At 38.5% G+C, this 13,765-nt stretch overlaps 1 protein-coding gene across 13 annotated transcripts in view; it reads left to right on the top strand.

Moving 5' to 3' along the window:
- FTCDNL1 (formiminotransferase cyclodeaminase N-terminal like) overlaps nt 1–13,765 on the top strand; it is a 130,043-nt gene that overhangs the window by 74,638 nt on the left and 41,640 nt on the right. For 6 of the 13 annotated variants that reach the window (XM_036857782.1, XM_036857781.1, XM_036857783.1 and 3 more), the window contains one exon: nt 8,741–10,914. The exons of 3 other annotated variants lie outside the window; for them this stretch is intronic. In XM_036857782.1, coding sequence (XP_036713677.1) covers nt 8,741–9,177 — 437 coding nt within the window. In that variant the 3' untranslated portion in view covers nt 9,178–10,914. Of the gene's footprint in view, nt 1–5,424; nt 5,582–8,740; nt 10,915–12,356; nt 13,601–13,765 lie in introns of those variants that run through there. 4 more of the 13 variants (XR_005020586.1, XR_005020585.1, XM_036857787.1 and 1 more) reach the window with 3 other exon arrangements.

Raw genomic sequence — 13,765 nt, 5'->3', positions numbered from 1 at the left:
ATATCTATAATCAAGCAGAGCAGTACAATGAAAACAGTGCAGGCTTTGAGACTATGCTCGAATCCTGGCCTTGCTGTTCATTGGCCTTGTGACTTCAGAATGTTCCTTAACTCATTAAGCCTCAGTTCCCATATCTGTAAAATGGACATAATAATTATATCTCCCTCATGAGACTGTGAAGTTGAAATAATGTCTATTAAGTGACAAACACAGTACTAAGGGGCCATTTTTTCCTTCCATTTAGAGAAAAGATTTATAAAAAAGTGTGTGTTAGTCTTTACTTACGGAAAAAGGAGGAAGCTGATTGCTCCCTGCCAATTTGAACCTCACATATTTTCCCACGATTTGTCTCACAAATGTAGAAGTGTAAGTTTGTGACTAAATTTTCAGAAAGCTATTTCCTGGTTTCTAATTTGGGCCTCACTAAAGACTGAAAGGATTATTTCACAAACCTAGTCAGCGCAGTGCCCGGTGACTGGGATTACAGTCAGTGGACAGGAATTAGAAGCAGGGATCCTAGTGCTAGAGAACAGAACTGGCTTTAGTGTTGGATTAGGCAGTCCCTGGAAAAGCTTCATTCTCATTTCTGCATTGCTATGAGACTGAATGGGTCAGTATTTGGGGAGAACTTTAGAGAACTCTAAAAAGCATATCTGAGTTAAAGACTAAATGTTCATGTTATCACTAATCATATTCAATCTTCTAAGAACAAACTTGGTTTGTAATTGTCTAAACCAAAGTGAACACTGCTCCCGCATCTCACCTAATGATCGTCTGGGGTTGGGATAATCTCACCCATTTTACATTGTTTGATTGGAATGGACAAGCCATTGGGATTTCTAATTTCTTCTCTATTTTTGCTCCATGTGGAGATCTTTGATTTACATGGAGAATTTCATCAACATCTGAAAATCCTAAGTTTACTTTAAAATGCCAAGATGGGCACAAAAATGTTTAAAGATGGTATTTTAAAGGTAATATTTGATACTGGTAAAGATGTAGTTAGAGGCGCTCATGCTACTAACGGTAGCATCGACTAGTATAAACTTTTTGGAAGTGAGTTGGTGATGTGTATAAAGAGCTCCAAGAATATATGTAACTGCTTTGCAGAAATTCTAGTTCTAGTGATAGATTTATCTTAAAGAAATAGATTTATTCCTGAGGAAATAATAAAAGGTACATGTACTTATGCACGAGTGTGTTTATCAAAGAACTATTTATAATAGTAAATACGGGAAACAATGTAAATGTTCAGTATTTGAGAGTGATTATTAAATAGGCTATACCTAGGTGAAAGACTATTATGCAAGCAATTAAGTGTGAAGGTTTGGAAGAATTTTTAGAGACTTGAAAAATACAATACCATGTAGAGAGAATTTGCAGTTTATTAATTAATGCAACATATTTATTAAGTACCTAGTATGTGCTAGGCACTATCGTCAGTGGGAAAAATAGAATTTATTTGCCCTCAAAGAATTTACATTCCAGGGACTTCCCTGGTGGCGCCCGTGGTTAAGAATCTGCCTGCCAGTGCAGGGGACACAGGTTCAAGCCCTGGTCCGGGAAGATTCCACATGCCGCGGAGCAACTAAGCCCATGCGCCACAACTACTGAGCCTGTGCTCTAGAGCCCGCAAGCCACAACTACTGAGCTTGTGCTCTAGAGCCCACGAGCCACAACCACTGAAGCCCACGCACCTAGAGCCCGTGCTCCGCAACAAGAGAAGCCACTGCAATGAGAAGCCCGCGGACCACAACGAAGAGTAGCCCCCACTCGCCGCAACTAGAGAAAACCTGCGAGCAACAACGAAGACTCAAAGCAGCCAAAAAAAAAAAAGAGTTTACATTCCAGTGGGGAAGGGGTGAAGAGAGAGACAGTAAATAACAAGCTTAATAAATAAAGAATTATATAGTATGTTAGAAAGTAAGTGCTACAGCCAAAAAAAAAAACTGAACAGGACAGTGGGAATCATGTGTCTGGGATGGGAGTGAACTACAGTTTTTAAATGGGATAAACCAAAGTAGGCCTCATAGTGAAGGCAGTGTTGGAGCAAAGACTGGGAGAGAAGCAGTTAGCCACGTGGAGATGTGGACAGGAGTCTCAGGCAGAGAGAACAGCCAGTGTCAAGGCCAGAGGGTATAAAGTAGTATAAACAGTATGATCTCAATATTGTAAAATATATGTATGCATCTATTTATTTTATTTATGTTATATATTTGTAAGAAAAGTGTTTTTAAATTCTTAAAGCTTTCAACTTATTTTCATTATTTCTCTAAATTGATTTGATCTTGTGATTACTTTCCATCATCTTTCATAAAGGGTAATTATTGAGGTTTATCAATGGTCAGTTTATAAAAGCTGGGTTTCAATGCATTCATTCAGATTGCTGATGAAAGATTTAAGATAAGAAGGGAAAAGTAGCACAACTTTCCCCTCCGTATGTCTTTTTTGCTAATATCTCCTGCTAAGTGGCAGAATCCTCAGTTTGTGCAAAAAACATGAAAATTATAAGTTGCCAAGGCTAGGTAGACTGTTATTCATTGAGAGACACCTCACTTAATAGGCTCAAAGCAGATTCTAATAGAAAAGTAAAATGTTTCAGAGAGGAACAGTGAATAAAGGATATGGATAAACAGTTTCTAATATTTCATGAACAAGATTATAATTCGAGTTTAAGACATATAATCAACCGAAATCTTAGGTTACCTTACTTGCACGAATTATCTCTTAAGAAACACTTAGTAAGGAGTAAAATGTTTTCATTTTTAAAAGTAATATCTACTGAAGGAGAATTTCTAGCACCTCTGTCATTAGGGTAGAAATGTTATTCATCTAATTTTTCAGTGAATTTAGCTCCTAACTATGGCGATTTCCCTCCTTATTTTTAAATTTAATGGCTTTATATATTTTTCTAACATTTTTTATTTACATCAGTGTTTCTCAACATAGTTTTCCACTCCTCCCATCAAAACAGAAAAGCTTCAACACATTGCTATATTTATTTCTTTTCCTAAAAAAATTAAATAGAAATGATTGGTGCTATCAACTGAACACTTACAGTTAACTTTCCAGTGACAAAGTAATCTACACAGTACCTGAGAGGAAGCAGAATCTATAAGGGAACAGGTTTCTGTTTTGAAGTTCCCTGAGAATATTATAAATAGAAGAGAAAAAAGTGAGCTCAGAAATGATTAACACCCATAGTCAGTGCCAAACACACAAAATCTTTTAAACCAAATTCCTTTTAAAAGTTTGTAGTTGGCCAGCTCGTGAGGAACATAAATAAGGACAAAGCAGTAATAGTTGATACTTTTAGATCTATAAATAAATACTTTATACATATATATTTTAAAACCCTAAACATTTATAGGATAATTTAAACACCGCTGGCTGATATATGACTGGCCTGCATATATGCATCATTGTTTAAAAATAGAGGGACAATTCTTTGAACTATAGTTTCATATGATGCCTTAGGAATCATAGTGGAGGTAATTGGCACATCTTGGAATCAAGGACTTCTGTTTAGTTATTTCAGTGGGTTAGTGAGCGCTGTCCCTGCTTACTTCTGTCTCAGTAAATGAGAAGTTGCAGCATCAGGCACTTTTCTTGACATTGAATAATGCCATTTACTTCACACCCAAAATTTTACCTAGTCTTTGAAAAATAATTTCTAGTTTTAGAATGAGTCCTGTTTTGAGGAACCTATTTTCATAATTTTCTACATTTGCTTGTAAATCTAATTGGAGTGATGGAAGATGAAAGTTTCAATGTGTAATTAAGTGTGTAACCTGTAATAGAAGCATGAAGGACTTTGCTTTTGTCTCTGCATGAGCTGGTGAAAGACACTGTTCTCCTATAGAAAACCTGGGAGCAGGCAGGTCACCTGAGGTTCCTTTCAACTGGACTGGCTTCATTCCATTATGATATTAACATGTATCTACCTCTGTGATGTCCTCTCTGAAGTACTGTTACTCTGAAAGATTCGGAGTTGAGAAATTGAGGCTCACAATTCCTTGCAGAGTGGGAAAACGTCATAGCCATTTTGCTGAAAGGCAGCTGAGCAGAGGCAGTGTCCCTGAAGAGGTAGAACTTGAATTCAGACCCACGGGGAGCCATTGCCGGCCCTATGCCACACAGTGTCACTCAGCTTTCTTTTCTGTGGATTTGGCCACATGCATAAGAGTCCTGCATTCTTCCCGCCATGGGAGTATTGGACTTAGCAATTATGTTTGAGTTTTATGGCTTTAGTCATCAAATGTCCTGTTTCAGCTGTGGTTTCTCTTTAGTACATGTTCTAAAAAATTTAAAATACCAATTCGTAATGATGACTAATTGCTTTTGGTGTAATAACAGCTGTTTATATTTTTGAACCTGAGTTCCAAGTCTGTTGTCTTACTCTGTTTGTTAGTCTGAAGCAAGGACCACATTTAGGCTAGCTTTTATCTTATTTTAACCTTCATGTTTTTACACCCAGTAACCTGCATGGTTCCTGGAACTCAGCAGGTTTTCAGTAAAAACATATTTAATGAGGGAGTCGCACATTAGTTCATGAGAATCTCTTTATTTATTCAAACTGTAATGTAATCCACAAATTTGCAGTTCTCTCTTCAGATATAAAAATGCCAAATATCCCAAAGCACCACCTCGGCTCTCTCCTCATGCATCTTTTAAAACTAAGCCACCAGAGGGGAACTTAATATGATAAATAGAACTTCTAAATACATCCCTTAGCAACTTCTGACTCCCTAAAATGAAATCCTTTCTGTGGAGGAAAATATATAGAATCTTTTCACCATTAATTGATTGAAGATGATGGCACCTGGAACTATTTTTGAGAATAATTTTGATCTAAAGGGAAAAAGAAATACATGTGTTTCTTTTGAGTGCTGCTTTTTCATTTTTCTAATGGGCTCTTCACTATTGTTTTGTCTGAATGCAGTTTTTTATTTGTGTTATTCCAGACATGGTCCTACCGCAAGCATCTTTAAACCAGACATTAATAGCATAGTTCACAGTCATTACTGCCAGTGCTCAAACACAAATATTGCATTTGTGTTTGCAAAAGCTACACATCAGATGTTAATTAAGTGCATTTGTTTTTTTTATGCTTAAACAATCTGGCATAAAGAGTTTACATCTATATCAGTTCACCATAAGGTCTCTACAATATCTGAATCACCAGCCGTACAGTATATGATAAATACAGTGTTTCCACACAAGAAAATAACAGAATTGTCAGGAAAACATCAGGCCTGTTATATTTCCCTGTGAAATAATAGCAACTGAATCTCAGTTTCTTTTTCTTTTTGATAAAAAAAGTATTTAACTAGGAGTAAACACCAATATTTAGAATGATAAATTTTTCATTAAAGAACACATGGAAAGTGAAATCATACCAAAGATTTTTTTCCTTGTTTTTAGCTTGCTTCAGGGCGTTGTGACAGTTGCGTTGGAATAAAATTGGAATTTCAGCTTTGCAGTGAGGAGATTCATGCTGCCGCCAGAGCAGCCGAGTGCCAATCTGCAGGAGGCAGGAGCGGGGCGAGACCACAAACTGAGAAACAAACTTTCACATCAGGTTTCTAATTTTAGAGCAAAAAGTGGAATTACTTTAATTATATGACATTTAACTAGAAATACGATTTTCTGGGATTAATTACCTCCCTTATTTAAAAAATCTTTACTAAGTTTAAACTAGCATAAAAAAATCAAATTCAGCATTTCATGTAAGGTCAGTGGGACTGCTGGATTTAAATGCAGAATTTGATTCATTAGAATTGGATCACCATATTGGTGTTAGACTTGGGAAGGATTAAATGGAGGAATTAGAAATGCGTGCATTTGGGCAGAAAGCAGTTTCTCTTCTTTTCTTTTCTTTTCTTTTCTTTCTCCCTTTCTTTCTTCCTTTCTTTTCTTTCTTTTTTTCTTTCTAAGAAATGGGTCATGACCTCACAACCTCTCAGGGAGGATACTACTACCTGATTAGGCCAGAAACTTCTCAGCTTCATTGACTATCTCTGTTTATTCACTGCTTGAATAAGATATAATGATAAAACAAAATCAATTATTGTATAATTAAAGTTTAATAGAAGTATTTAAGGGACTTCCCTGGTGGCGCAGTGGTTGAGAATCCGCCTGCCAATGCAGGGGACACGGGTTCGATCCCTGGTCTGGGAAGATCCCACATGCCGCGGGGCAACTAAGCCCGTGCGCCACAACTACTGAGCCTGTGCTCTACAGCCTGCGAGCCACAACTTCTGAGCCCGTGTGCCACAACTACTGAAGCCCGCACACCTAGAGCCCATGCTCCGCAACAAGAGAAGCCACCGCGATGAGAAGCCTGTGCACCGCAACAAACGGTAGCCCCCGCTCGCTGCAACTAGAGAAAGCCCATGCACAGCAACAGAGACCCAATGCAGCCAAAAATAAATAAATAAATTAATTAATTAATTAATTTTAAAAAAGAATTTCAAACACACATAACAAGAGCATATACAAAAGAAATGATTATTCTGTGTTGTTTGTGATTACTCTTATTTTATTTAGAAGAGAATATAAAAGTTACATCTAATGTTCAATTTTATTTCTCTAAGAAATAATTAACTTTAAAGTATGCTTTTGAAGGAATTTTTTAAGTAGAGTTTTATTTTAATTAAGTAAATCAGTGTTGGGACAAGTGAATTCTTTATGGCACTCTTGTGCTCTGGACTTAACATCTAAGCTTATTCTACATCTAATAACTTATCTTAGGTAATGAGTTCATTTATTAGCAAGAATGATCAATTTTAGAAATTCTGTGACAAAAGGTACAGTTATTGGGCACATGGTGGTAACAGGCGCCTTGGAATCTGCTGGATGGGGGATTCAGAAAAAGTCCCATGTCTTTAGGGAGGGAATGGTCCACACCACCATACTGTGGGGAGGAAGAGCCCTGGGTCCATGTGAACGAACTTTCCTTGGAAGTGACTAGCTCCCCCAAGGTGATAACTTACATATGAATATCTGAATGTTGACTGGGCATATCAAAGTTCTGGTATAGCAAAGCACAATAGGCCCAATAAGTATTTTGAATAGTATCAATACTTAGTATAACCCAATATATGAATACATACTTTTCAGCAAAATCTGAGTGTGATCTAGCTATTTGTTTGAATAATGATAAAGATGAGGCCACTTCTTGAGTCAGAATAGGGTATGTATATCAGATATGAGAAAATGGGACTGTTTGTAACATTACCTGTTGAGGGGTAGAGGAGAGAGAAACCATGCTTGGATGCTTTCCATTAATGAATGACATTAGCATTGACAAGAAAAATTTCCAATTGTACTCTGTGAAATGTTAAAACTGATATAATTCTCAAAGATATTTAGAGTAAGTGATTGGTGTATGAGGTTGAGAGAGATATGTATTGACTGTTAGGAAATTTAATTTTTATGAAATAAGTATTATGGAGAAATACTGTAATCTGATTCATTCCTGCAGAATTCCCAGTAGGAAGAGGCCCAGCCTCGGGAGTTGAAATGTTTCATTATGTACATGTGTGGGAAAAAGATGAAATGTGGTTTCCGTGTGCTGATTTTCTGTAAAGCGTCTATTAGTATGAGAGTACCCAGGCTAGGCAGCAAAGCCCCCGAACCACGACTGTCTAGGGGAAAGTGAATTCAGCAGGATCTCTCACTGGATACTGACACCATGAGCAATAAGTTTGAAAGTAGCAAGAAAAAGCATTGGCAGTAAAATAATGTTGGAATAGTAGCTAAAGAATTGTCTTATGCTGAAGGTGAGGTCAGCCTTTTATCCCTCATCAATCCCTAGTCACTTTGCTTTTAGAAATGTAAAGTTCCCCCAAAATGAAGAAACTGCAAACCTAAGCTTTTTATACCAATGCTAATTTAACCAAGTTGTCCATCTTATAATGTAGACTATAATTAGAGCAGGGCTATTTATGTAACATGAGCTGCATCATCCCCAAGGCAGGGAAAAGCAGGACAGTTGCCCCTGGGCTCTAGAGTAACCGGGCTCTGGAGTAGCAATGGCAGTCCCAGTCCCTTGGGAAACTGGGGATGGAAGAAAGAGATGCCTCCAACTGATTATACCAAGAAGGTATACATAGCACCCCAAACCCTGCCCTGCCAAACCCACATGGTCATGAGACACAAGAGTCCCTTTGTCCTTCCCAGTTCCAAGACTGTCACTTTTTAGTGACCTCCTTTCCTAGCCAAGACTGTTGCTGAGGTTCATTTGAATCCGATCTTAACCTAGCTCAGTGATGACAGGTCTGTGTTTGGGGTGGAAGGGATGGGTACAGGGTGTGATTTATTCCTGTCTCCCAGACCCGTAGTCCTGGCACTGAATTCCAGCCCCTGTGGAGATGGCCTTGGAAATGAATGGAAGGCCAAGACATTTTGCTGCTGTTGATATTTAATTTTCAAATGTTCCTTTTGAAATATCTGTTGATACTTTAGAAAGTCTGGGCTTTTCTTAACCATTCTAGAAAAAACATCCAGATACATTTAGAGTAGATAAAAGTATCTGCTTATAGCTCAAATAACTCTTGTTATTAAAAATATGTATGACCTTTAGACAATTCTGGAGTTGATAATGAGGAATATTTGTGTATTATTTTAAAATAAAACCAAGTAAAGGAAACTCCTTGGATTAAAATTGGGTAAAGAATAGAATCTTCAAAATGAGGCTTTCGCTTTGCTTGATTAACATGCTTTTCTAATGATTTAGGCATCGGCGCTAGCCCATATGTGATGAACTGCAATGTTACCATAGATTCTCAAGACTTGGCTCTGGGAAAAGAGATCGCTAGTGCCATTCGGGGCTCAAATGTGAATGGATTGAAGGGCGTCCAAACGATGGCTTTTCCTCACGAAGGGAAAATTGAGATAGCTTGCAATGTAGAGAGTTTTGAAGATCAAGAAGTTACAGAAACCTCAGAAGGCTCTCAATACATGGCTTACAGTGTCCTTGGGGACCATTTTTATTATGTATCTCCTCATTACATAGAAGCTCAAGTTAAAAAATTGGCAAGTGATCGGGGAATTGGTACTACAGGGAGAGCATTAATTGGATTTACACCCCAAGAGTGCAAGAACTGTGCTGAATATGCTATTAAGGAAGGTATCGGGGAGTTCTGGAAGATACGCAGAGGCATTTTCATGTGATCCAATCTAAGGCTTCATTGAAATTGTAAGGAAAAAGTATCAGCCATTACAGAGTTTTCTTTTGGCCAGTGAAGACGAGTGGAAGATCCAAGAGCTTGGTTCCAGCTGTGAATTGGAAAACTGGAAGCATTCTCTGTCCAGTGACAACAACAGATGTTTATAGATTGTCCATAATCGCCTTATGATATTTCTAGTCGTCATTAAAACTTCGTGAAATCCTCTTCTGTATCAAGTTCATGCACTTGCATGTACTAGAAGCCCTCCTGAATCAGCTGGGTAAAATGGCCATCGTTGCCAAATCGTCTTTAATTATCATGAAATAAACTAAAAAACGGACTCAGTTTATTTGGTTTTCCTGACCTCTCTATTCCAGAGTCCTGTATTCAACTCTCATTTTTTAAGTAATCATTTTTTTAATGTGCACTTTTAAAAATCAAGTACTAAGTAACTAAAAAATGGGGAGAATTATAAAATAAAATTACTCTTTCGAAGCATGATTGTTCTTTTCTGCCTTGTTTGGGATGACCCACTGTTCGTTCTGGAGATAACTCCAAAAAGCCAGATTTGTCTAATTTTTTTATGTTTATGTGGGGAAGTGGAATGATGGTGTTGGGCGTGACTTCAAGGGGTTGTATTTATCCTTTTTGGAATTTAAATGGGAAGTCTGAAGGTTTAGGGGATTTATTGCTCTTGAGCAAAAAGAAGGGTTTTGGTGGAAGAATTTTATTTGAAAGAAATCAAAATAGGTTGCCTCTTTGTGAACTAAAAGAAGCCACCACTTGCTGGTTCTGGCAATTTTATGTAAATCCTTAGTGCTTATAATTCTTTGGTACAAGGTGCTTTCCGTTCGTAAAGCACAAAGAAATGAATTTTTCCATAGATTTTGTTTAGCAAGAAAGATTATGGTCTTGTCTAATAAGAGCACATAATGTGAATTTATTTTAAGTAATAAAAATAAAAAAGAGGTTGAACTCAGTCTTTTTATAGGATCCAGTAATCTATCCTAATATATTTTTTTGACTTACATTTGACTCTTGACTGTGATTGCATTAATTGTGTTTCAGAATTATGCTTTTTTTTGGGTGTTTTCTTTTTGCTGTTAATATAAATACAACAAAGATGGAGAAATGATGGAACCAGGTGTGGTTTTCAGGTGTAAGGAAGTTTAGTTGCTGTGATGAAGAGAGCAGATGCTCTCCAGTTAGACCCAGTGAGTCTGGGAGAGCTGAGAAGCAGTCATGCCTCGTTTTTCTCTTGCTTTGGCAGAGGCCATGTGGCCTAGTAGGACAAGCGCTGGACAGTGGATTCTGGCTTGGGTTCTGGTCCTTGCTCTTACCTTCCCTGTAGGCATAGTTTCATTGCCTATAAAATAGGGAAAAGAGTTCCCACTCAGATTGTGTTCTAGGGGATAAATGGAAGTACTTTGTAAGCTGTAATGTAAAAATGAAATATATTAACACTCTTTCCAGATCTCTTCTAGAGCTTTGCTTCAGTTTTGGTCATCAATATTAAACACATGAGAGAGGGTACAGGTTGTCATTTGGTTGTCATTTGAGTCATTTGGGGTTGTAGTAGGAGTTGATTCATTTGCCACTTACCTGGATTAACCTCTCCAGATTCGTATCACTGCATTCTAGACTGCCAGTTTTGAGCAAGGCCTATACACAACCAAACATCTATTTAATGGGTGTACAGAGTTTCAGTTTTTGAAGGTGAAAAAATAATTCTGGAGATGGATAGTGGTGATGGTTGTACAATAATATGAATACTTAATGCCACTGAACTACACACTTAAAAATGGTTAAAATGGTAAATTTTATGTATATTTTACCACAATTAATTACTAAAAATTATATATTAATTTCATAAAAATTTTAAAAAACACAAAAAGCAAACATCTGAATAAGACAATTTCACTAAGCCCACACTTTCTAAATAAAATTTTGCCAAATTTCTAATATCCATTAAAGTGTACAAACATATAAGATCTGTTTTTTCCTTTTTAATCTATTATGATGGACTTGGGCACTACATGTGAGGCCTAGTTAATGGTTTAAAATGGAGTTGATTAAATTTGGCATTTGATCCAGCTGTCTATTTAAGACAATAATTTACTATTTTTGTTATAAACAATTTTCAAAACCAGCGCAACCTCACATCTTACCACTTGTTCATATTCTAATTTCGCTGTTTTTTCTATTGTCTTTCTCTCTTCCCCTTCTCCCTTGCTCCACCATGGTTCTTTAGAAAATCTGAAACAGCTGTAAGTTGCTGAAGGTTTATCCTTTGGACGGATGTGGCATAATCAGCTCTCTCTATGTATGAGCTGGCAGAAGTAGCCGGGATGGACCTATAACAATAAGGATTATCAAATTGGGTTGAGAAAAATCTGACCCAACAAACTAACAAATACCCTGATTCATATTAACCTTTTCTCATATTACTCTCTTAGAAACAGACCAACACTTTGTGCAAATGTTTCTGCAGTATTTTTTTCCATCGGACCTCAAAGTGGACATTGTATGGAATGTGGCTTCATAGCTTGTTTAACCCCCATCTCCTGCCAGATGACTTTGCCCATGACTTGTGCCAATTGTAAATGGGACAAAATCGATGTGGACAGATAGAGTTTACATTTTGTTAACTCTTTAGTGTTTTTTACTCTACCCCACTTTAAACTTCAAGTTTTAGTTTCTTAGAAGAGGGACAAGGAAAGCAAAAAGCTAGGCTGTGAGGTGATAAGGGCTTTTGTTGTTGGTGCGGCGGGGGCTGTCATTTGTTTCCAACCTGAACCTGGGCTTGGCTCCACAAGTTAAAATGTCTTTAACATAAGGGGGAGGGACGGGCTAAGTAAAATATAACTGTAAAATAAGACAAAATGGGGGGTGATATTTTCATTCCTCAACATAATGAAAAGCCTTGCTCTGTAATTGGTTTGTACCGTCTTGGAAGTGGCGTCCATGGACCACAAAGGACCACTCTATGAGAGATCTGCAAGGAATTTATCATTCCCTCTGGCTGAGCCAAAGCAGGCTTGATATACAGTTTTGTTTAGTATAAATATTCTCATGTTACTGTTTACTCTGTGGGGATATGAGGATCTCACTGACAGGGTACGTGCTCCACTGCCTTGCTTTTAAAAGGCATTTTATTTGACTCTTTTGTTTGTACTTGCCCAGAAACTTCAGAGAATGGCCCAGGAACTTGTCTGATAAGCATCCAGACCATGCTCCCGGAGTATGTCGCGCTTGGGGGTTCGAAAAGCTTATTGTTTTAAGCAGGCCCGCACATGGCTTCAAAGGAGCCCATTTTTCATAGGTAAGAACAGTTAGGCCGCTAACAGCAATCCCTTAGAGCGCTCCTCTAAGGTACAAGGAAAGGTGCTGGTGAAGCGTGGCTCTGGTTGAACTCAGCCTGACGTTGGATTACTCTGTCACTTCTTTTGCCCAATTTGCAGTATTTTGCGGCTAATTGGTTTGTCGTGAGTTACGATGAGCGACAGAGACCTAAACATGGGATGAATTTCTCTTTCTAAATGTGTAGTGCGCGCATGGTCCAGCTTTTGTCTCTCAGCCCCACGCCAACCCTCACCTCTGCTGCTTTATGCCACCAGGACTGTGCTGTTAGGCTCCGCCTCTCAGGGGAGCTGGACTGGGTGGCTGCAGGGCTGAAGGAGGAGAGGGGCTTTTGCTGTTTCAAGTTCCTTCCCGTTTTGGGCAGCCCCACCCGCAGCAGTGGCTCTTGACCTGACAGTGGCTCTTGGTTCCAGGCTCCAGCTTTTTTCTCCTGTCACTTTGAGAACTGGCCTCGGTGTGCGCTCAGCAGCGCCGGCAGTGGCTGAGCCCCGGCTCTGCGAGGCCTCTCTAGGCTTCTAGACTCTGAGAACCCTGCCCCCTCCCTTTGTTCCTCCAGCCTTGGGGCGTAGTGCTTCCTGCAGTTTTTTTTTATCTCTGGGCACCACGTTCTCTCCTAGCTCTTTTGGTTCTCCAACAACTGTTGACCAAATTTTCAACGTGATTTCTTTTGAAATACTTGGTGTGGTTTCTGTCTTCCTGACTAGATCCTGTCAGAAATAAACCTATCAACAGACCAAATGGAAGGAAAGGAGAAAAAGGCAGAAAATATTCATTATTCATTAGGATGATTGTTGATGATTACTTGCCTTTTCTTCTCGTTCGCATTGTATTCTCTGAATTTCATTGTTTTCTTATCGTCACGTTCTGTGTTCCCTTTGACAGTCTTGCTATTCTTTCATCTAATAGGGAGTCTGAGTGTTGAATTGGGGTAAGGATTGGAAATATCATGGTAAATCATTGGATGGAGTTTTCCAGTGAATGTCTTTCATGTAGTAGCTTAGTCCACCATTAAAAATGTAGACTAATATAATTTTAAAAATTAAAAGTCAGGACTTCCCTCGTGGCTCAGCGGTTAAGAATCTGCCTGCCAACGAAGGGGACATGGGTTCGAGCCCTGGTCCGGGGAGATCCAACATGCCACGGAGCAACTAAACCCGTGCGCCACAACTTCTGAGCCTGCACTCTAGAGCCCGTGAACCACAACTACTGAGCCTGCGTGCCACAACTACCGA

Source organism: Balaenoptera musculus, chromosome 7, assembly GCF_009873245.2.
Source record: "Balaenoptera musculus isolate JJ_BM4_2016_0621 chromosome 7, mBalMus1.pri.v3, whole genome shotgun sequence".
Taxonomy (NCBI): Eukaryota; Metazoa; Chordata; class Mammalia; order Artiodactyla; family Balaenopteridae; genus Balaenoptera; species Balaenoptera musculus.
The sequence above is the reverse complement of the archived record's forward strand: the minus strand, read 5'-3'. Positions and strand labels throughout refer to the sequence as shown.